The sequence below is a fragment of the Carcharhinus amblyrhynchos genome, chromosome 23, assembly GCF_965287045.1.
Source record: "Carcharhinus amblyrhynchos chromosome 23, sCarAmb.v2.hapA, whole genome shotgun sequence".
Lineage (NCBI taxonomy): Eukaryota > Metazoa > Chordata > Chondrichthyes > Carcharhiniformes > Carcharhinidae > Carcharhinus > Carcharhinus amblyrhynchos.
This window is the reverse complement of record NC_137346.1, coordinates 25,606,743-25,630,552: the sequence shown is the minus strand read 5'-3', so window position 1 is coordinate 25,630,552 and position 23,810 is coordinate 25,606,743. Positions and strand designations below refer to the sequence as shown.

General features: G+C 37.2%; 1 protein-coding gene across 2 annotated transcripts in view; it reads right to left on the bottom strand.

Annotated features, from left to right (window-relative positions):
- Positions 1 to 23,810, bottom strand: part of usp32 (ubiquitin specific peptidase 32) — a 221,474-nt gene that overhangs the window by 4,356 nt on the left and 193,308 nt on the right. For both annotated transcript variants that reach the window (XM_080210653.1, XM_080210654.1), the window contains exons 21-33: positions 19,519 to 19,624; positions 18,865 to 19,038; positions 17,833 to 18,007; positions 14,827 to 14,978; positions 13,758 to 13,869; positions 12,691 to 12,902; positions 11,721 to 11,905; positions 10,280 to 10,366; positions 9,585 to 9,705; positions 9,164 to 9,355; positions 5,457 to 5,700; positions 3,856 to 4,328; positions 1,394 to 1,486 (exon numbers count right to left, since the gene is read on the bottom strand). In XM_080210653.1, the coding sequence (XP_080066779.1) occupies positions 1,394 to 1,486; positions 3,856 to 4,328; positions 5,457 to 5,700; positions 9,164 to 9,355; positions 9,585 to 9,705; positions 10,280 to 10,366; positions 11,721 to 11,905; positions 12,691 to 12,902; positions 13,758 to 13,869; positions 14,827 to 14,978; positions 17,833 to 18,007; positions 18,865 to 19,038; positions 19,519 to 19,624 (2,326 nt within the window). The remainder of the gene's footprint in view (positions 1 to 1,393; positions 1,487 to 3,855; positions 4,329 to 5,456; positions 5,701 to 9,163; positions 9,356 to 9,584; positions 9,706 to 10,279; positions 10,367 to 11,720; positions 11,906 to 12,690; positions 12,903 to 13,757; positions 13,870 to 14,826; positions 14,979 to 17,832; positions 18,008 to 18,864; positions 19,039 to 19,518; positions 19,625 to 23,810) is intronic.

The following is a 23,810-nucleotide window of genomic DNA, read 5'->3' as shown; positions in this document are numbered from 1 at the left end:
GGTGAGGAATTTCAGTTATGAAGATTAGCGAAGTTGGCACTTCACAAGGAAGAGGAAATTTGATAGAGGTAATCATGAGGTGGCTGGACGGAGTAGATAGGGAGAAACTGTTCCTGCTTATAAAAGGATCAAGAATGAAAGGGCACAGATTTAGAGTGATTTGCAAAAGAAGCAGAAGTGATACGAGAAAAAACTTTTTCCACACAGTGAAGGTTTAGAGTGTGAAATGCATTGCTTGAGACTGGTCAAGGCATGTTCAAAGCATTCAAGACAGAATTAGATGATTACTTGAAAAGAAACAATCTTCAGGGTTATGGAGAAAATAGAAGAATAACATAAGGTGAAATGCTAATTCAGAGAGCCAGGCAGACATGATGAGCTGAACGGCCTCCTGCATTGCAATAATTCTGAGACTTAATACATTTACACGGTCTTTAAACAAGGGTTGAGGTCAGCTCAGTTGGAGGAAGTTTGAAATTAGGGAATAGTCTTTACAGACCTATTGTACCAGCTCCATCCTTTTATAAGCAGAACTTTTGGTTCCAGGATAAAAACTATATCAATATTTGATAGTTCCTCATGCCATCATCATTCCTTTCAGTCTAATGTTGATAAAATTGGAGCTACCCTCTTTTGTTGCAATATCTCTTCCATTTCTCTGAAGTCCATTCACCTTTACGGCTGCTAATTTGAGCTTATTTTGGTATTCCAAAACCTTTTGCTTCTGTTTGAGCCAGAAGAAATCTGAGTGCCCATATCTTGGTCATTTAATATCTTTAACATTTTAAAATACTACTCCACATCTGCCCTTGCATCTACAACTGCTACAGAAACCAGTCATTCATGTATTTACTGTATTACAGCCCTACTTTTCCAATATTCTTCACTGCCCATGCTTTGCAACTTCTTCAACTCCATTACTTATCTGTGTCCGAAAGGATCACCTCTTTCACCCTCTCCAATGATACAACACCATATATATTATCTATTTCTCTGTAACAAGGGTTTCTCTAACAGGTCTTCCTGTCCACTTCTCCTGGACTGCTCAATTTTGTATATCTCAATTAAGTCTTTCCATACTCTCCTCAATTCCAAAGAAAACAATAGTTTCATAGCTAAAATTCTCCATTTCTTGCAAACCCTTGTAAATAAAAGAAAATCTTCTTTGATGGTACTTTTATTAATTGACTACCAGCTTTGTCATTCTTTATTCTTTGCACAAGAGCAGTATCTTAAACAATAGAAGTTGTTGAGTTTTCCACATGTGTATATTTTGGACATAGACCATGGCATATTTGCTGAGATACCAGAACTAGTGTGTTTAATTTAAACAATTAACATGTTATAGCCGAAGGGATATGCAAGACAACACAGAACTGCTCCATAAACATACCTTACAGCTACTATCATTGTAGCAGTACCATTTTTCATTTGGGTTTTTGGCATATGTGACATAGTGGCCTCCTCCCAAGATTCCTGAATGGCACTAAAACATAAATTAAAAAAGAAAGTTTTTATTTGGAAACAGGTAGAATTTTGCTGCTTTTATTATGTGCAGAAGTGTGTGTCTTGGTCACAAAATCATATACAATAAAATAAATCAGCAATATCGACATGCTTCAAAATAAAACAATTTAGAAAATGATAGCAGTGTAACTCAACATTAAAATGTTCAAGCAGATTTTAAAAAATAAAATGTCACATTAACTTACATGAGTTTTTAGACCCTTTTTGAATGAGGGGAGAGACCAAAAACGCCCATGGAAAATTAACCTTGTTACTAAAATTAAAGAAAAACTATAGAAGAGATACCCATTAAAGTTAATCTAGTTTATATTCCCATTATCCACTTAAATTATAATCTAGAATATTTAGTTTTGAAAGGTGCTACCCAGCATGATTTCTGAAGTGAAATCAGTGAAAAATCTGACTGACTTTTTCGAACACACTAGAATGAAGAATCAGGGAATTGCAATAGATATCTGATTAATTTTCCAAAAGGAAAAGTGAAGAAGTGTCTCATAAGGGGCTGTGCACTAAAAATCAATTCTAGTGGTATTATCAGTGATACAGTGCAATTGTTCATAAATCAGCTAAAGGCCCAAAGCCAAAGGGTTTTAAATGAGATTAATTCTCAATGAAGTTTGGTCACTGGTGTACTGCTCCAGGTTCAGAGCTTGGATTTGGTTTATAATGTGCATTAAGAGTCTGGAACAATGTAATTATTAAATCTGTAAATTACATGACATGATCCAGTGCAGTTAGGACCTCAAAAAAGGGAAATATCATGGAACTGAATTTGGTTATATTATGAGTCCATTTAAGATCACCAGGTATCTTTCAATATAAATGGGCAGTTATGTATCAGAACACATGGTGTTAATGGCTTATTTCTGACCTAGAGAAATAACTGAACTGTCAGCCTTCACTCCATGATAATTAAACTGGCTTTCAAATACTTAAAAGAAATGTTGATGCGGCAAACACACTGATATTACAGCCTGAGAACTTATCCTCATAGCATGGAAGAGTGCTGGTTCAATTAGTCGCTGAGAAATATGCAAGTGGTGGCTGGAGGAGGGGAAGTGAAAAATCATTTTGCTTGTGCAGTACTGTGCACTTCCCTATGGTGAGACAAAATGTGCAAAGGTAAGGTTCTGTGATCAAGCTACCCAAATGAATAAAGACATAAATTCAGATTCATTTGGGAAAACAGGAAAATAAATTAAGATTAGGCCTGGTTATATAGAATCATAGAATTCCTATAGTACAGGAGATCATTCAGCCCATCGAGTCTGTACCAACAACAATCCCATGCAGGCCCTATCCCCATAACCGCACATATTTACTCCACTAACCCCTCTAACCTATGCACCCCAGGACACTAAGGGGCAATTTAGCATGGCCAATGCACCTAACCCACACATCTTTGGACTATGGGAGGAAAATTGGAGCACCAGGAAGAAACCCACACAGACACAGGGAGAAAGTGCAAACTCCACACAGTGACCGAAGCCAGGAATTAAACCTGGATCCCTAGCACTGTGTAGCAGCAGTGCTAACCACTGCATCACTATGATTCTTCCCACTTTGTTTACTTTTGTTACACTAGCAACTAAACTTTGTCTATTGTTTACCTTGGTATTCTTTAAGATGGTTCATTAAGGATTAATACTTTCCGTCAGTCACAGAAAATAGTTTACCTCCATTATCATCTCAGAATATAGATGTATATGACTAGGTATTTAAAGTAGTGGTGAACCCACAATTCAAATGTGACTCCTATGAATTCATTTGTAATTTCTTTTAAAAGTTGGGAGCTTCTCAAGTTTGAAGAACATAGTTGAATTGTTTATGTCTCATTCATGTTTAAAAAAGCTTCTCAGCTTCCCTGCTTCAAGTTAGGTAGCTCATCTTATCGAACGAGATGTATGGGGATGACAGGAGACAAAAAAAAAAGACTCCAAGACACCATGGAAAGGTTAAAATTTGAGGATCATTTGTCCCGTCCTGTCTTATAAGACATTGATGTGATTCTAGGCATGAGACCATGTCAAACCAGGGGCCACCATCACATACTTCTAGGATTGATATTGATGATGGCACTATGTTAAAGGTTTATGCTTAGCAGGAGCTGTACAAATTTGAGAGTGAAGCCATCAAACATCGTTAACAAGCTTGTCAGTATTTTCACATGGGGAACTTGTCCAATCTGCTGACTAATACTAACTTTCAATCAGTTAAAAGATACCTATATAAATTTTGTCAGAAGAGTTACAAAGCATCTTAGCATTGAAATGTTTATTGGAAAACTATTTAGTTTACTCAATTAGATTTTAAAAATAAAGTACTTACAGAAATTGCATATAAGTTATAGAGAGGCTTCAAAATGAGTGGAGCTCTTTGGTCATCTGCAGTTACATCTTCATTTGTGAGACTTTCACATTCTCCATTATGACTGCAATTTCTAAATCCATTCTGTTGTTTATTGTGACATACTCCATTGGCTAAAATCAATTCATTGTCTTGTGCTGTTACAACCTCCTGCATTATTCCCGCATGGTCTCCTCCTGAACAGTTTGCCCTATCAGTGACATCTACCACTTGGCCCAAATGGGCATTTCTGACATTCTTCATCTCCAACATTTGATCCATATCACAAATATTCTCCTTGCTGCTGTCTAGATTTTCTTTACTGTTCGACAATTTGTTCTTGCCAAGTTGCGGTAAGCGCAGTCGACCTCTGTTTTTTCCTTGTTTTGGGCTATTAGTAGGGCTGTTGCTTTTGTTTGATGAATTATGATTTTTCCTTCCTGAAGTTGGAGAAACTGAAATTAAACACAAAAATTGAAAATAATTATTCCTCCCCATGAAGTCTATTTAGTTTTATCAAAAGCTTCTGTTAAGTAACTAAATACATGCTGTAAAATTATGGCTAAGCTGTGAAATTTAACTTATACTGCCATTACAGCTGAAAATTGCAGTGGCACTCAATTTTTGTTTAAATCTAGTCACTATATAATCATAAGAACATAAGAAATAGGAGCAGGAGTAAGCCATCTAGCCCTTCGAGCCTGCCCCGCCATTCAATAAGATCATGGCTGATCTGTCGTGGCTTAGATCCACTTTCCTGCCCTCTCCCCATAACCCTTAATCCCCTCTCTTATCAAAAACCCATCAACCCGCGTCTTAAAAATATTTAGCGAGGCAGCCTCCACCACTTCAACGGGCAGAGAATTCCAGAGATTCACCACCCTTTGAGTGAAGAAGTTCCTCCTCAACTCCGTTCTAAACCGCCCCCCCCTTTATCTTGAGGCTGTGTCCCCTAGTCCTACTGTCCTTTCTGAGCGGGAAGAGTCTCTCCACCTCTATCCTATCCATCCCATTCATCATCTTATACGTCTCAATGAGATCTCCCCTCATTCTTCTAAACTCTAACGAGTACAAGCCTAGTTTATTCAGCCTCTCCTCATAGCTCAACCCCCTCAACTCCGGTATCAGCCTAGTAAACCTCCTCTGCACTCCCTCCAAGGCCAAAATATCTTTGTGCAGGTGCGGCGCCCAAAACTGCACACAGTACTCCAGCTGCGGCCTCACCAATGCCCTATACAACTGCAGCAAGACCTCCCTACTTTTATATTCAATCCCCCTCGCTATGAAGGCCAGCATCCCATTCGCCTTCCTGACCACCTGCTGCACCTGCAAGCTGGGTTTTTGCGACTCATGCACAAGGACCCCTAGGTCCCTCTGCACCGTCACCTGCTGCAGTTTTTCGCCACGTAAGTAATAATCCTTCCTACCATTATTCCTACCAAAGTGGACCACCTCATACTTGCCAACATTAAATCATCTCCAGCAACAACGTAATTCAAACTGAATTTTAGATGACAGGTAAGCAGGTGTATGGCCTAAAAACATATACAGTAACATATACAAAAACACAATAAATTAATTACCTTTTAAATTCAAAATACTCAAATTTACACCAGCTTGTAGTTCAGAGCCACCGGTCCCTGTTTCCTGGGGGTTTTTCAAATCTAGTTTCTTCAGTTCCACTTGTGCAGTATGCTGTTCAGACTGCACTGAATCCCGTGGCACTAAAAATGCACTGGGGTCAAAACCTTCACGGGGAAATTTAACAATCTTCTGTGATTTAATCCAACGGCCATTAACAAATTGAAATCTTTTCAAGTGAATTATCTAAAAATAAGCAAAATGCAAATAATACAAGGTTAATATACCAACAGAGAACTAACCTGTTTTTGATTCTTAAATGCTGAGACTTGCTTTTGTAGCCTCTTAAATTTCTTATTTATCAATTTACTCTACGTATTAGTAATAACGTATGAATAATGAACGCCCTTTCCAGCTTTCAGAACTTCCACATTTTCTGGCTTGCAACATTCAGCAAAATGAAAAATAACTATTTTAATGTTGAGTAACAATAAGTAAAATTACTGAAACCTCAGACCATAAATAAAATTAGTTCTTTACGTTATGCATTGGGGAGAAATTGGTATTTCAATTTTTATAAGTGCAAGATTCTATAAGACTATTATATTTTGGGTAAAGTGGAGGAATAAAGGGGGTTCGTGTGATCTGTCCTGACTTTTGCCTGACAGCAAGCTAGTTCTTAAAGGTTAAGGGGGACTCAGGTTGTTTTACTTTACCTTTGGACAATGGCCAGGACGTTTGCAATGACTGTGGGTAGACTGTCTGACTTGAACTTTTCCTTTTGTGTTGACAGAGATTGGAGAATTTCCAACTCTGCACATTCACATCCATGGAAGTGGCTTTGAACTTTTCAAATTTTCAGTCCGGGGTGGGGGTGGGGGAAAGAAAGAATGCTGGGTTATAATTGGAGTTAAAGGCCGGCCCTAATGTTGGTCGGCAACTTGCAGCGGGTATTAAAAGCAGGCCTGAGAGAGGGCCATTTCTGAGATAGGAAATTCATGGTGATGTGTCAGAGCAGGGAGATATCACTAACTTGTCATACAAATGTGAACAATGTAAACGTTGATCACAGTTAGCTGACCCTGAAATGAATGGTGCATTATGTGATTTCCCTAGGAAAAAATTGTTACTGTTGCTGCCAATTCATAGTATATTGCACTGAAGCACTTAAACCTTCAAGTACCAAGACAAGACGCAATCATGGAGATGGCACCATCTTGGCACCTCCACCTAATAAAAATATTCTGAAGTAACAAAGTTAGTTATGTCTCAGTTGAGGGGCAGTGGTGATGCAGTAGCATTGTCACTAGATTAGCAGTCCAGAGACACAGGGCAATGCCCTTACTGCTTATTATTTTGAGGGCTCCTAAAGGATGGGTCATTAGCCAAGCTCTGAAGTGCCCTAGAAACCAACCACAGAATTGCAAAGGTGGATGAAGTAGCTGGGAGTTGGGAAGGAGTTATGGTAGCTACTAAGGAACCTTGTACAGGCTTGAAGGAAACAATGTTACGGTCAAAAACTACTTGTACATTAAGCAGGAGAAAGGACTTTTAGTTAACCAAGGTATTCTGATGCTCTGCTGGAGCTTTTATGACAACTTGGGTGCAATCAATGAGAACCTACAGTACGAACAGCCTACTAATTGGGTAAAAACTGTAGCTCACTGCATCCGAGTCCCCAGATCAAGAAGAAAATCAATGTGCTTCCCCCACATATGCAAACACAGCATCAATTAGTGCCTTAATGCAGCTGTGCACTGCAAATTAGGATGTACCAAACAGGTCTCTTGCTAGGATAAGTCTGAGTTATGAAAATTGGGAGACACAGCCATGACACGGCATGGGGATTCAGAGTGTGATTCAAGGTGTTGCTGGGACATATGTCAATGACCAATTCACAGCTTAAACTCAGTCGCCTTTAACACTGTTCTTCATATTGAGGTATGATGTTTAAGCTCTGTACACCCAAACCACAGGCTAATAGTCATTTTTTTCTTGTTCATCTCTTCTTCCTTCATGGCACTTGTGGTGTTGCCACTTCCTCCTGATGTTCTGCCCTCCTTCTGCATACACGGACTTGCTTCCATGGTGCCTGAGTGAGGATGCCACACCCATTCTATACCTTCCTAAAGCACCATTCTCTAACTTAATATTCTTCCTGCCACCTGAGTGCATGAGACAGCATGGGCAAAAATAATTGCCCTGCCAGGTCCAGCAGCCCCAACCTCTGACTCCCTTGGGTTGAAAGCAGACAGTTGTTAATGAATATTTGCCACTTCTGAGGCAGTTGATACAACTTTGCACTAAATTACAAAAAGGTTCCTGGACCTCTCCAAACAAGTATTCTAACTATCCAAACAAATTCCTGAAGTTCAGAATCCTCCTACCAGATGTTTCACACACCTAGGTCAACAAAATGGGGTGGCAGTGGTTAGCACTGCTGTCTCTCAGTGTCAGGGGCCTGGATTCAATTCTGGCCTTGAGTCATTGTTTGTGTGGAGTTTGCACACATTCTCCCTGTGTCTGTGTGGGTTTCCTCTGGGTGCTCTTGTTTCCTCCCACAGTCCAAAGATGTGGGGGTTAGGTTGATTGACCATGATAAATTGCCTAGCGTCAGGGTGATTAGCAAGGTAAATGTGTGGGTTTGCAGGAATAGGGCCTAGGTGATATACTGGTCAGTACAGACTCAATGGGCCGAATGGCCTCTTTTACTGTTGGGATTCTATGATGTTCTAAAATTTCACAAGTGGATGCAGATGATATATACGGGCAACTGCTTCCAGAGAACACGTATGCATGAAACAAAATCCACCCATATATAAAAGGTACGACTTCTAGATTCTGGCCTCCTCTGCCATTTTCACAATATTGTTGTGAAAACCCAGGCCTCCAAGTCTCTCGCTGAGTTGATGGGAATGTCAGAATTTATAAATGCATATAATTTAAACTGTCCATTCAATTCCAAGATAGAGAGAGTCGGGAGTCTAGAAGATAACAAATTAGCATTTCTACCTGGATACAAGGCCCACGTGATTCAGGTTGTTATGGATAAGGGCTTTGCGCGAGAAGAGATGATAGGGACCAATTGCAGGGTGGGGGTACACGTTTTCAAGGACATCCTGAGTCTCACTGACAGGGCAATCTACAAGAATCTGAGAACAGGAGCAGAAACACAAAGGCAGCCCATCTCTGTTGTTCAGATGGGACTTCATGCTTGGATTGAAGAGACCAGATTTGGGATTTAAATGAGCTGGAAGATTAGCATAGCTTGGCTGGAGGGAAGAATCTCCAGGGTAGCTCTCGTTGCAAAAAGTTCATCTGGGGAGTACAAGTTTTTCAGCTGGAAAAGGAAAATGAAACAAGTCATCTGGAGCTGAGAATAACTTGATAAAATCGATACCTGGTGAATGAAGTGTCCACTTAAGGGACAAAGTATAACTGTAGGGTGGAGGATTTGCATTCGCTTTTAAAGTCACACAAGGGAGTTTTTTCAGTAGTTTAAAATAAAGTTGCCTACAAAAGTAGTGTTAGTCAAGGTTACATTTAGTTTATTCATTTCGGTGAATGTCTTAAAACTTGAAATCTTATCATATACTCCTTTCAATCATTCACTAGAATTTAATTAACTTTTTAATAGTTAGTGTACCTTAGGCAGATTGTAATACAATCTTATGTTGATTAACTGATCAAGTGACTTTAAGTATATTACCAGAATTGGTGGAAGTCTCCAAAGATCAAGCTTCTTCGTAGCAAGGCGATGGGTCTTGCATTTTGAACAATAATAGAGCTCATCTTCCCCCAATTCCTCCTCACTAGTGAATGCCCGGAGACAGCTGTCCAAATTAATGGGCTCCGCTTGAGCTCGTCGACTCTGCTCAACACTTTCGTGCTCCTCACAGATCTAGCAATATAGGACAATTAAAATGCATGGAGTTTAATCTTGGTCTCTGCAATATTTTTGCATTGCATATTGTCCATTTGATTGTTCTGGCAGCATCAATTCTATGATTACAATAATAGTGTGAATGTACTATTTAGACACCAGGGAGGCAGTAAAATCAATAAAAGATGGAGCAACAAAAAACGTATCAACTGGTAAAATTAGCCTATGGATTAAGTGAAATATTTACCCTCTCTTGTGATGTTTGATAGCGAAGATGTAGAGCAGTTGGATCCCAGTCAATGGCTATGTAAGCATTCCCAACAGAAGCGCGTTCATCAGAACAATCAATCTTGCATCCTCTGCAAAATCTACACCAGAACAAAAGTTAAAAAGTTACGCAAAAATGCTGTTCAGGACAAATGTGCTACAAGTGTAACTATATCAATAATGGGCCAACAAATTACGCGGATCAATTTTAACTTTTTTTCTGCATGTTGCTATACTTTAAATCTTGATATACCCAAAATAACATGCATTTCTTCAACTGCATTTTCTTATCACCAAACAAATCTGGATAGAGTTGGGAGGTTATGGTTATATGGAATTTCACGGTCTTCACCAATATTATTCTCTGGTGAGCTGATAAGACAAATGAAATACACCTGACTTTGGAATATATCCAAATTCTTCCACAGACAACAAGGATTGGTGACGAGGCAATGACTACTTAAGATTGACAACTTGACAGTCAAATAAACATCAATTAAGGTTGACATTGTTCTCTTGTTTGTGGAAGTGCTAAACTAACAGACTATGCATACAATAATGCTCCCTAAAATGCACAGTCATCTCTATGTAAAATTTGGTCAATCATAAAACTATGTAAATTTTCATTATCGTTTAAATATTGATTGAAATAAAACTAGCTAGCTTTTTTCTCACCTGTACCATGAACACCATGAACATGTATTTCCATCTTTGTGAACAACTCGAAGAGTGAATGGATATTGATAGCCCATACTGTCATCACTAGAATACAGATACATAATATATTAACTGGGAAAACAAATGTTTGGTGTAATACATTGAAAGATTACTTGTAAGATAACATAGTAAATTTGAAATGATAAATCTTTAACCCTTTGAACCAAAGCAACTTTGACAATGAAAATGAACAGATAATTTGTCATTCAACATGGCTAGTGGCACCAGTAAACTGCTAAGGGGGTGGTTATCCCTAATTCTTAAGCCATTGTGCCATCCTCTTTTAAGGTTAGTCCACAGTGCTCTTCCGCAAAATTGACAAGGCACTATTTCAATATGCAAAATCAATGCAAATGATATGCAGATTAGCACAGACCCAATTCTGATTTTCAAGGTAAAAAGTGTGATTTGCTCAGATCACTTGCACAAGGAGGATTGGATCAAGACCTGAAGGAAGAATTCCCAAAAAATTGAGCAGAATTTTTTTTAAAAAAAACAATATAGCTGACTGTGCTTGCAAACAATAATGGGTTGAAAGGCTAACAACACTTAGCAATGTAGTTTAATTTCAGAGATTTTTAATCTGGATTTTTGCCAGCAAGATTAATTATTTGTGGTCAAAATTACAAATTATGCAATTAAGAGATTGCTCTTTTTTTAAAAAAAGAGTAGGATGAAAGGAAAAAGCCAAAGCAATTTTAATTGCAATGGTTGACACCACAGGCCCAAGTACAGCTTTCTGATCATGTTCAATGACACCACAGAACAGGATCAGCTTTGTAGGGTTTGCTCAAAATTGAGCTAGAAATAACCTTTATTGCTGGGATCACACTACAATGACAGTCAAGGAAACCACAAACTTTTATGCCATAGGCTCATTTAAGTACAAAATCTAACTATATCCTGTTTAGCTACATTACCAGTTATATAATTGATCAGGATTGCATTAAAAGGTTTTTGTAGCAATTATAATTTCCATCCAATGGATAACTTGTTTGTATGTAGAATTATACACCAAAGTCAACAGAACTACAGACAACAGCATAATACAAGCATCAAACTGCTAGTTCAGCTCAACATACAAGTTATAAGGTTTTGTTAGGCCTTTGTGGCATTTGCATAAAACTGCCATGGGTGCTAGCTGTTGCTCTGCATCCAATGTGCTTTCTAAATTTCATGGTCACACAGCAACTTGGATGTTTCTGCATTGGCCAAAGGTTGGCTCCTTTGACAACCACTCAGAAAATTTCAAATGACCAGACACAACAACAAGAAATGGAGGGAACAGTAGCAAAGTTTTATATAACGCAAAGTGTGACTGAAAGGTCCTACAGGACTGAACCTGCAGTTACTCTATAATAGTCCATTTTAGGGGAAATAAAAAGTCAGCAGTACTGACCAATCTTGAGCATGGTTGCTTGCTTCTTGGGGTGGCAGAGGGCTGGCAAGTCGTGAAACTTGTATCCATACAGAATCATAGAGGTCCTTCTTGCGGGTATGTACAGTGCAGGGCACGATAAGTGGCATGCCAAACAAGCTGGGGCGGTTTTTCTGAGAGGACAGAAAATACAATTCTGTCCGCATCTGTATAAAAGATAAGTATTTAAGCATTTAGGTCATTTTGCTTGGGTAAAGTGATCAATAGGATCCCAAAGTAAATAGGTTTTTCAAAAAAGGAATTATCAATACTTTTCCTCAGTAATTGACTATGTTACAGAAAAGATATCAAAAACTACTGCTATTTTCTCAGCCTGTGATTGATCTCAAATATCAAGGAATTTAAATGAACACAAAATCAGGAGAACAACACTGACACTAATTTCTGTATTTTCTAAATCTTAGTAACTGACCCTGGGTATTAAGCACATGTTCATTTTAGCAGCCAAGCTTTCTGCATATATAGAGATATCTTGTGGGTGTCACAAGATTAATGTGACCTGAATGATGCGGCTAAAATCTAGAATCTGGCTGGTTTTAACAAAGATAGCCAATTACTTTGGTGTTCAGGTTCAACCTTAAATATCAGTTTAGAAATGGACAGCTTCATTGAAGTACACAAGATAAAATTAGTATTTTGTTACAATAACAAATGCACAAAAGCTTAAGGATTATTACATTTGATCTACTACAGGCTATTTATTTACAATTGCTTTTAACTGAGAATTCACGTAAAGTTGTTTTTTTACAGCACACTTCTTTGAACTTTTTACGTATCTTAGCAAAATAAAACAGCACAAGAATAAATTACTTATATTTTGTAAAATTTAATGAATTGCATCTTTCTTGTCATCAGTAAAAGCTAGAATAAACTTGAGATTAATAGTTGATTAAGTTTTAAACAATGATTTTGCTTTGAAACATCATCTTACCATTTTTCTGTGAACTGCAATAATATATCCTATGAAAGGGCTATCAGTAACTGCTAGCAAATGTCCATTAGGCAGTCCATTAGAAAAATTCTTATCAATCCCAGCCGGCACCACAGTACTAGGAATTCCATTGGGAATGAGGTTTGGTTTCATTGGATTTGCATTTGAGGACTGGTTATGCCTTCCATTACTTAATGGCATCTGGGAGGAATCTAACAAAACATAATATGGCTCAATAACCGATGAGGAAATACATTAACAATCATAATTCCAACTTTTGCTCAAAATATAACACAAAAATTATGCTACCTGCAAGATGAATTTTGTCAAAAAATTCCAAAATATTTTTTCTGCCTTTGGGATTAACTGGCTGTGTATTATGGCTACTGCTAACAGGAAATTAATTTTAGTGCATTTGTACGATATTCCTCACTGCTATTTTGTAGCAATGTGAACCAATTTAATAAATGGATTACATGCCCCATTAGAATAATAGAGGGACAAAAACTTTATATTAAAACATTCAACTGTTGACATTACCAACAGTGACCTCTAGCCTATTTAACCTCCAGCATATTTCGACACCATAACAAGTTGTCGAGATCAAAACCAAATGAAAAAGTTCCTTTCTGTGATTACAAAGCCTCTTGCAACCCAATCAAATTGAGACTTTCCCTAGACTTTTATCAACTCATACAACTTGGCAACTGGGCTTTACTTACAGCAAGTTCAGTCAAATGATGTCACTTTTCTGTACTGTTCAAAGGCTAAGAAATACTCAAATATTTATCACTGTTTCTGTAAAAGGGTCACAGAACTGAAACATTATCTCAGTCTTTCTCCATAGATGCTGCCAGACCAGCTGGGTGATTTTGACAATTTTTATGTCTATTCCAACTTTTTGATCATGTTAATATTAGCCATGTAGAATCTGATTTATGTAGATTGAAAGTTGCAAAATTGGAACTTGAGTCTTACCCCAATGTTTGCAAATATTAAGTTTTAGTATGTACAATTTATTCATATTACATTGATGCTAAAGCACATCTCATGAGATTATTTATTACCTGTTTGTACAGGAGAATTGGCGGAGGTTGGTGATCCCGGAACAGGAATCTCAAAAGCACAAAGAAAACCATTTACTGACAGTCGCACTTTCTGGTTATCTTGAGGAAAGTTCTGAAGATAAAATTCACCATTGGCTTGGTCACTAATTGATTTACAACAATTTTATTCCATCAAAAACACTAAAATGGGTTTTTCATTTGTTAATGTGAGGGTTATATGGGAGCTTGCATTTTTAACCAATTTAATAATCACGATAACATTTCTCAAACAGATTGCTTTTTTCTTTTAATTTTCTAAATTTAATTAGTTTCCAACTGTGCCTGAAGTTGTTACCACAGTAATATTTGCCTGGATTACATTAAGCATTTTAAGCCTTAGTTTTAAGCTCCGAAGAAACAAAATAATTTATAAATAAAGTAAAATACCAAGGCTCTCCCAACCCACTGTGCAACTCAAGCCGCACAGCAGGCTAAAAAGATACAAGTGGGAGCCTCTAGTAGGACTCATGACTGGCGTCCAGCAGATTGAGAATCTCCCAGGCCTTTTGTTTCCCTGCAATCAACCCTGAACTGGAAATTGGTGAGAGATCAATTATTATGTAGAAAGCACCATTTCATATGACTAGCAGGCCTGGGACAGTAGTCTCTGAGCCCACTTGTGAACCCCTCTACTCCCTCAAGCTGGGGGGAGGTCCCACCAGTGGGGTTTATAACTGCTCCTTCCCAAAAGGGAAAGCAAGTGTGCTCACTTCACTGGTGAGGCAGAGGCCGTTGAGGCCCCAGTGGGAGGTCGGGAGCAGGGGATACCCCTTGGATACTGCCAGCTTGGCACTGCAAGTTGGTTGGGCCAGAGCAGACAGGGAACCACCCACAATTGCTGGCCTACTCAACCCCCACCCTCCCACGGAATGCTGGAGATTTGTTCCGATACATATGCTGAAAAAACAGCCAGGAAATTCTCCAGTTTTCCCACCCATTAGGCAGTTCGTTTTTTTTTGTGAGAATCCCTGCCAAAGTCTTTAAGCTAGCTGCCCCATGGTATAGCTATTTCTGCAAAATGCATACTCACTTTTATGTTAGAACCATGAACCTCTCCCAACAAGATCTGTTCTGACTTCAGTCCACACAATTCGCTTAATTGTTTTTTCAGACCAGTGTATTTCTCATCCATGTTCAATCGTAAACCATATCGCACTGGTGTGGAACCATCCAATTTGATGACTGAAACACAGAATACATTTCACATCAATACATGAACACAGCTGTCATTTTTTAAGTTTTTACTAACATTGCACATGTCTCAATTTTAATAACCATTTTTCCCCCCCCAACTATTTCAAGTTTAATTAGTGTCACAAGTAGATTTACATTAACACTGAAAATCTCTTAGTCACCACAATCTGGTGCCTGTTCAGATACACAGAGGGAAAATTTAGCATGGCCAATGCATCCAACCAGCACTTCTTTTGGACTGTCGGAGGAAACTGGAGCACCCGAAGAAAACCATGCAGACATGGGAAGAATATGCAAACTCCACACAGACAGTGACCCAAGCCAGGAAATGAACCTGGGTCTCTGGCACTGAGAGGCAGCAGTGATAACTACTGTGCCACCATGCTGCCTTAGTGTTGAGGTTTAAAATGGGGAAAACATATTTCAACATTTTTCACCCCAGATCCGATTCCATTTTACGTTTGATTCAGATTTTTTTAATATTGGGTATACTTGGACACCAGTCCTGAAGTGCCTTAGTAAACTCTTTGAACTCTAGTTAGCTATCTTACAAAAATACACTATATACTTTCAATATATGAAAGTTGTAGTGAACATTTTCTGAAACTGAAGTCACTTAAATTGCATTCCATTTGCCAATTCTCTGTCCACTCAATCAAACCATTTGATATAATTCTGGAGTTATCAGCTGTTCTCTTCATTCATCAGCTATATGGCCAATTTTTGCATCACCTCCAATTTTCCCAATCATGCCTCCCACAATCAAACCAAAAACATGTTTTTTTATCCCTTGGATGTGGGCGTCGCTGGCTGGGCCATCATTTATTACCTATCCCGAACAGCTCAAACTGACTGACTTGCTTGACTATTTTGGAGGGCAGTTAAGAATCAACCACATCACTTTGGGTCTGGAGTCACATGTATGCCAGACCAAATAAGGCCAGTAGATTTCCTCCCCCAAAAGACATTTGTGAACCAGATGGGCTTATACGACAATTGACAAAGGGTTCATGACTATCATCAGACTTTTAATTCCAGACCTTTATTCGTTTCAAATTTCACCTTGTATCATAGTAGGCATTACCCAGACTCTCTAGATTAGTAGTCCCAGTGACAATACTTTAATATGACTGCCTTCCAATATTAAACATCCTGAAATTGTATGCTGGGGCTGTTGGAGAATAATGCCTGCTTTATGCTTTACTAATAGGATATACTTTAGTACAAATGAAACATAAATAACAAATTTGTAAAATTTTGACAAAGTCTTGCAAACATTTGAGAACTGGCCTGATAAGTAATGAACAGACAGCAGGATTTCACTGGTGTTCTTGCTGGTTAGCAAGTCTTGGGATGAGGTTAGTTCTTATGTGGAATCTAATACTTTTAAGGAGTTAAGACTGACATGGAGGAAAAAGAATGACAGGAAAAAATGATTGGACAGCAAGAGAGTGACAGCAACATTAACGATGAGAAATAACAGAAAAAAAATAAATATTCTAAAAATATCTTTCGGAATCAGTATGTGCTTTTTCAAGTATAACGGAATGGAATATAACACTCAATTTCAGCCAATTTCAAATCATATATTACTCAGAAAGACGAAAATCAAAACTTAATTCTCATCTAATAATTCAACTCAACTGAACACATTGCATATTTTTAATTTCCCACACTTTCATTGATAGGTGGGATAGCAAATTAGTGCAGAATTGTGAACAGTATTTCACTGTGTGGGCTCCACATTCAATTGAACCTGGGTTGAGATTGCCAACGTGAAAACACTTTGGATTTATATACCATTACTGATGGGAAACTTTAATTCCATCAATGTTGGCGAAGGTTGTTAAATTAAAGGATTGTGTGTTGACCCAAATGTGTCTTCCAAATAACTGAGGAAGAGGCACACGTCACTTCAAAAAAGTGTCAAAACTTGAGAAAAGTACAAATAGAAAATGCTAGAAATACTTAGCAGGTCAGATAGCATCTGAGGAGAGAAACAGAGCAAACATTTCAATTTAATGATCATTTATCAGAACTGAAGATCGATAGAAATGTAATAGGTATTCAGCAAGTGAAGTGGGGGAAGATGGGGAAAAGGAAAAGTCTGTCTTAGATGAAGGGCAAGAAAGATCAATAGACAAAAACAAAAGTTTAAAGTGGCAATGGGTATAGTAAAGGGAAAAAAAGGTGCCCAAGTGAGATGTGAGTGGTTGCATAGCAACAGCACAAAAGTGAAGGGGCAGGGGAATTTAATTTAAATGAGAAGCTGTGGCATCTCGTGTTTGCATAGAAATATACTGTAGAAAACAGAATTAGGATGATCCATTGAATATTTCTGGTGGGGTAGTCGATGAGGATAAGGAGAACCCTATCTTGATCTTGAAGGAAGAGGTGGTGGTAAGAGAAGTGTGTGTAATAGATTGGATGCAGTGGAGGGCCCTGTCAACCAAGCTGGTGTGGAATCCTCAATGTAGAAAAAGGAAGACACATTGAAAGCACAGATATGCACAGAGACAAAAAACATTCACTTCTGAGGGCATAGGAAAGACAGGAGACAGAATATCACAATTTCTACTTTGGCAGCATTCTGTTTGAAATTTGAGGGGATTTTTTTTAAAGTCTATTTAAGTCTTTTTAAGTCTAAAACAATCCTCTGTACTGGTCATGTTGAGAAGCAAGAGTGTGCTCTTTGTAGCAACATCTGGAGGACCCCAAAAAACAGTATTTATAAAAGGTATGTATTGAATTAATTCATCAGCAAAGGAATTCATGGCTGAAAATGATTTCTTTACCAATTTCACATTTTTCTGGAGTGAAAAAGAATTATGTTCTGACAAACCTGTGATTTCTAAGTGCATATAGCTATCCATGGGCAGAGGTAAAGACAAGAAGTTGAATGGATCAAATCGAACACTGATGTGACCGCATGTTTTACATTTGACTTGCGATTTTAACTGTCCATGAAACAGGTCAACCACAATTGATTTATTTCTCCTCAAGTGGTTTTCCCATGCCTAAAAGAATAAGAAAATAAACATTTCACAGCAATTAAGTATTAGTACCTTTTAAAATCTTTAATATTGCAGAATATGCTAGATCTTTTATATTTTTCCATTAATAAAACAAAATTTAAAGAGACAAATTCATTAATGTTGCATTTTTAAATAAGTACGCGAACATAAAAGATAACAGCAACTTATCATCTCTTTTTTAAATAGTTAAATTCAATATTATAATTGACCCAACTATTGAAAAACTAGCATTGTTAAGTTATTGCAGTCACTGGGAGGATGCAAACAATTAACAATTTAGCTGAATATTCAGGATAGGAAACTTAGATTTGTAGTTTAATTCTATTGGCTGGAATCCTTAGGCCAACTATTTATCCTTCAACAAATTTGGCACAATGTGAATTAAAAAACTACTAGTGGTGATTTGAACCCAGATACATTCCTGTGATTTACAAGATGACAATTAACTTTGGGCAGAACACTCATTATGGAAATGTTTTCAACAGCAATATTTTCAAACATCAGTGAAAAATGAAGTTTCTAGTGGATATCCTTTCCCAATAACTTCAAGGGAAGGAAAGAAATAGGAACAAAAAAAAAGGCATGTGTCCTATCTTTCGAGTATGAGTAAAATGAGGTCTTCACAATGTAAAAGCAGGTAATATATGGCAAAACTCTTACAGCATTTAGTGCCAATGTGATAAAACCACAGGACAAATTGGCAATCTCCAATAAGCATACATTTAAATGTGCATACAAACCAACAATTACGTAAGCAACTATTAACACATCACAATAGGAATATATATTTTAATCAAATAACATTTGAAATTAAATATTCTGAACAAAGAACAACTGACCTCAGCTGCAACCTCAAAATCTGGACGACCATCACTATCCTTTAGTTCTACATATGGTTTGTCGTGAACTCTGTTGAGGTCTTCATGAAGACCATCCAACAAAAAAGCTAGAAGCTCTTGGGAATCCTGCTGCTGAAAGCCATTAAATCTTGGAGCATATTTTGCTATTGTCCACTAAAGATAAACCAAAGAAAAGAAATTAGCATTTGACATGGAGTAAACATGAAAAAGGGTTACTAAGTCCTTATAGTTGAGAGGACGGCTTTTCTCTACCACTCTTTCCCTCCCTTTCCAATCGCCCTCAGCGTACGTGCTTTCCATTTTAATATTTATTTTTGAGTTTGTAGTATAAATGCCATATCTATTAACTAAGCACAAATCAATGCTTGATTTTACCTCTGCCAGTGTCAGAAAATTCAATCCATCAGATTTCACTGTATTATGCTTTACAGAATTATTTAACAGCAGTGTTTAGCACAGCATGAAATGAATGTTAACTTGTCAAGAATGATTTATTGTGAATTTTCTTATTGATTTTATAATAAACCACTGTTAGTTATGCAACACTTTTCTAATTACAAAACGTTCACAAATAAACCGTCAATGCAAATCATCTTATTTTGTAAAATATTTTACAAAAATATCCTTTCTCACCCTGAGTTTAAGCGGTGCTATATTCTTCTGGGTTCCACTCCACAATTCTTGGATAAGATCCCCATAGCATTTGGCCATATGACCCTTCATTCCTAATGGGTTAGCCCTGCATTAAATCACAGACAGTCAAACCAACGCTGCAGCTATCAATTCATTATGTTCAGAAAATAAATCGGTTGGACTTAAACCTGGTGTTGTCAGACTTTTTACTGTCCAACGCCGGCACATCCACATCAGAAAATGTTAGACAGTGTATAAAAATATTTAGCTTAAAAAATCTGGAGTCACTAGTTATTTAATGGAAAATTACTTACATTTTTGGTTGCCATGAGACAGACACACAAAAGGTATCCAATAACCAAAAATACAAACCAAACATAAGAAATAGGAGGAGCAGACAATCTGCCCTTCAAGCCTGCTGTGCCATTCAATGAAATCATAGCTGAATATCTGCATCAACTCCATTTTCCCACCATAACCCTCGATTCTTTGAGTGCCCAAAAACCTATCTAAAATGGGCACCAACTTTGTTCAAATTTTGTTTGGGGACACAGTTTACACCACATGTTTTCTTTAACATCTTGGCAGTATTAAAAACTAACATGACAATAGCATGCTGAATTTAGTGACTGAGAATCTGTTTTAATAATCTTGGAAGAATGGAACCAACTTGTTGGACACTAGTACTGCTTCCTCCTTGGCTGCCAAATTTTGTTAGCTCTCTGTCATGGTATTATATGAATCTGCTACAGGCTACAAAGCATTTATTTTTTAAAGAAAATAAATAGTAAGGGTTCATAGGACAATGTGATATAGAACAATGCGTGTTTGAATTGCCATGATTGAACAGGATTTGCAGGAGCGCTTTTCTGGTCTCACCCAATGCAGAAATGGAAATTCCCGTTTCAAATATAGGACCTTTTGCTGACCCACTACATTCTTGCAGCAGACGTGACTAGATAATTCTACCCTATATCTAGGTCAGTATATTTCTCATCAAGCTTGAGAAAGTTTTTCTAAAATGCTCAGCCAACTATGTTCATTATGTGGAAAGATTTAAAATAAGATCATTCACAATGCAATTATCTTGGCACTTTTTAACATTTAAATTTTAGATAATATGCTGTGCAAATATAGTCCTGTGTCTCTTTAGTGACAAATGACACAGATTTTAATAGGCTGCTTTGTACAGTTGATATTACAAAATTCATTCATGCTGCTGAAATACTCATTAATGGGCAAAAAATTAGTGTTAATGATAGCTTTAACAGATATCTTGGATCACATTATAATGTACACAATTAAACTGAGTGTTTTTTATAGTTCAAGGTAATGACTGCCTTAAACATCATCAGGTTTCAAAGAAGAATTAGCTAGATCTCATGTTAGCTTGATATCTTTGTTCAGGCTCACTGATCTCTGGGAAGAAAGGGTTGTCCTACGATGAGAGGCTAAGTAAATTGGGCTTATATTCTCTGAGGTTTACGAAAGTAAGAGACTCTCTCATTGAAACCTACAAAATTCTGAAAGAGTGTGATAAGGTTGACGCTGAAAGGTTGTTTCTGCTGGTCTTGATCTGAAACATAGTAGCACAACTTCAGGATAAGGGGCCAATCATTTAGAATTGAGACAAAGAAAAATTACTTCACTGAAGTGTTGTGAATCTTTCAAATTCTCTACCCAAAATGACTGTGGATGCTCCATTGTTAAAGTTGGGGCTGGGATAGGCAGATTTTTGGTGTCTCAAGGAATGAAAGGATACGGAGAGCGAGTGGAAAATTTGAGTTGAAGCCCAAGATCAGCATATGATCACACTGAATGGTACAGCAGACTCGATGGAGCATGCTTCTTGAGTTCTTGTGCAACTTAAATTCAGCTTCCTTTAAATAGAAAAATCTAGTTAAACCTAAAAAATGTTCAATTTGGCCAATTAGTAATTTATAACATGTGGGCTGCTTTGTGCAATGTGAAGGATAATGACTGTTTATAATTTGGTTTACAATGCCCAAGTTTACACATGGAGGAAAATACTCTTACACAAAAGAAAAAAAAGTGGTAAGTTATCCTTCATTATCTGATGTTAAGCTTCCCCAGGGAGGGGACTGTTTATAATGTTGCTGTGGGGCGCAGAGTGTTCAGTGCATTACCGTAAGTTGTCCTTTTATTCTCCACCTACTGCAAGTTTCTAACTGAAAATCACAATGATTTAGATGCAGAGACATCATTCATTTTTACAGTATATTCTGAATGCCTTATAAGAATGGGATCAAAGAAATTGTTTGAAGGGATCTTGGTACATAGGTGAATCATTCCATTTGAAGAAAGTAACTGATCTTACAAGGTAGTTATCCAGCTCCCTTAGAAAACACGAACCCACTCACTGCGTTGAAAAAATATTTATCAAGCTCCAAACCAAATTACTGCACTTTTCACATTGCCTAAAGGTTTTCCATTTTTCAGATGTAGATAGTACAAGAACAGATCAGCAAGCCAGTTAATTATTTTTTCCTTGTAGACAGCAGCTCCATGAGACACAAAAAAGTTAGGTCTTAGAAATATATTTATTTCTGCTCACATTGTGGGGCCAGAGCCTTTTGCCATCGCGCAAGAATTAAATGTGAGCTCTTTTATGCATGCAAAGATAGATCATTAAAAAATTATTTCCTTTACGTGAAATGTGACACCATCTTAAGAAAATGCTTTGAACATCTCTATGGACTGAGTGATCATTTGACTTTATTGAGTATGGTTGATTAACTACTCAGAAAAGTGATGACAGTTCTACTGACAATTGGCGTGGGTGTAGGGACACAGTTGTGGGGAGAGGTAATCCCGGGAGGGTCATAAGAAATGGTGAGAAAACATCATAGCTGTCACTGACTGAAAATGTCAAGAATTCAATTCTTCAAGCAAGTAAACTGGCTTTTTCTGCAATATATGGGGGATGTTGGAATTAAGAATCTAGAAGCGCATAAAATGAACAGAAATTAAACAATTTCTAAGATATTAAAGGCCAACAAATTTTGAGATTTCTTTTTATAGTGCATTTTAATATGTGAGCCAATGAATTAGATAATTATATTTTTATGCAAGCACTGCCATGAAACCAAAATTAAAAGGCTAAATTATTTCTGCATGCAATTCTTTAGTGTAATTTGCAGTAATCACAAAATCAGCACTTTGTAATGAAGGTAATGATTAATATCTCTATTCCAAAGAAAAGAAATTGTACAAAGTATTTTATGATAGAATTTTTGTTATTGCAATTGAACTAAAGAACCGTAACAATTTTCCATGAGCTTAATCTCCATGCCCTCTAACAATTAACTTGAGAATCTGTTGAACTTTTTAAATTAATGTAATCATCAACTGCACTTATTGTGCACATCCAGTGCAAATTCTTTGGTGGAAAGTTACGGAGGGGAACCTTACCAAGCATCAAGTTCACAAATACCAAGCACAAAAATATCAACATTTATTTTAACCAAGTGTAAAAAAAATGCACGTGCACAAATACTGACACAGTAACTGTTAACATACATCAATGGAAGCAAATTTTCATGCAAGTCTGAGCCCTGACAAGATTCTGAAACACGTAAAATGAGAAAAAAGGGCAGCTGCTAATAATTAAGCTCGACTTTCATTGCAGAATGAAGTGATTCAATTCAAAATGTATGCTACTACATTGCCAAATCTTGGTGGTCAGATAAACCAAACTTTATGAAAAAAAATTAAATGTGTATCACTGCTTTTTAAACAAAAGACACACAAGATGAAAAAAGTGTTAGATGACATTTAAATGTTACCCTTTCATACCATACTAGAATTAAAACTTAAGTGAAATTTTCTTTCTAATGGCATTTATTACCTTTGTTATGAAAATTGTTCCTATTTTTGGGTCTTCTTGACAACAGTTTAGTCAAAAGAATAAGCAGCTGTTTTTAACTCTCTGCTGATGCTGCACCATCATTGTCCATCATTCAAGAGCACTACTGATTGAACTTAATATTTCCCTTCATATGATTTGAATAAGGGTGGCCATAGACAGAATATTAAAAAATGGTCTGAAGGATAGCAAGCAGTGTGCACCAGGGATTGGTTTTAGGACCCTCCCCACTGTTTCTCAATTTACATTTCTGGCTGTATTCATAAAACTCAAAGCAATACAGACAAAAGTCCTTGTATAAACCAAGAAGGTTAATTCAAAAATATTTGCTTCACATCAACTGAAACAACATTTAAAAGTACAAATTCACGGTTTCACTATTTGTCCCAAATATCCATTATGTCAA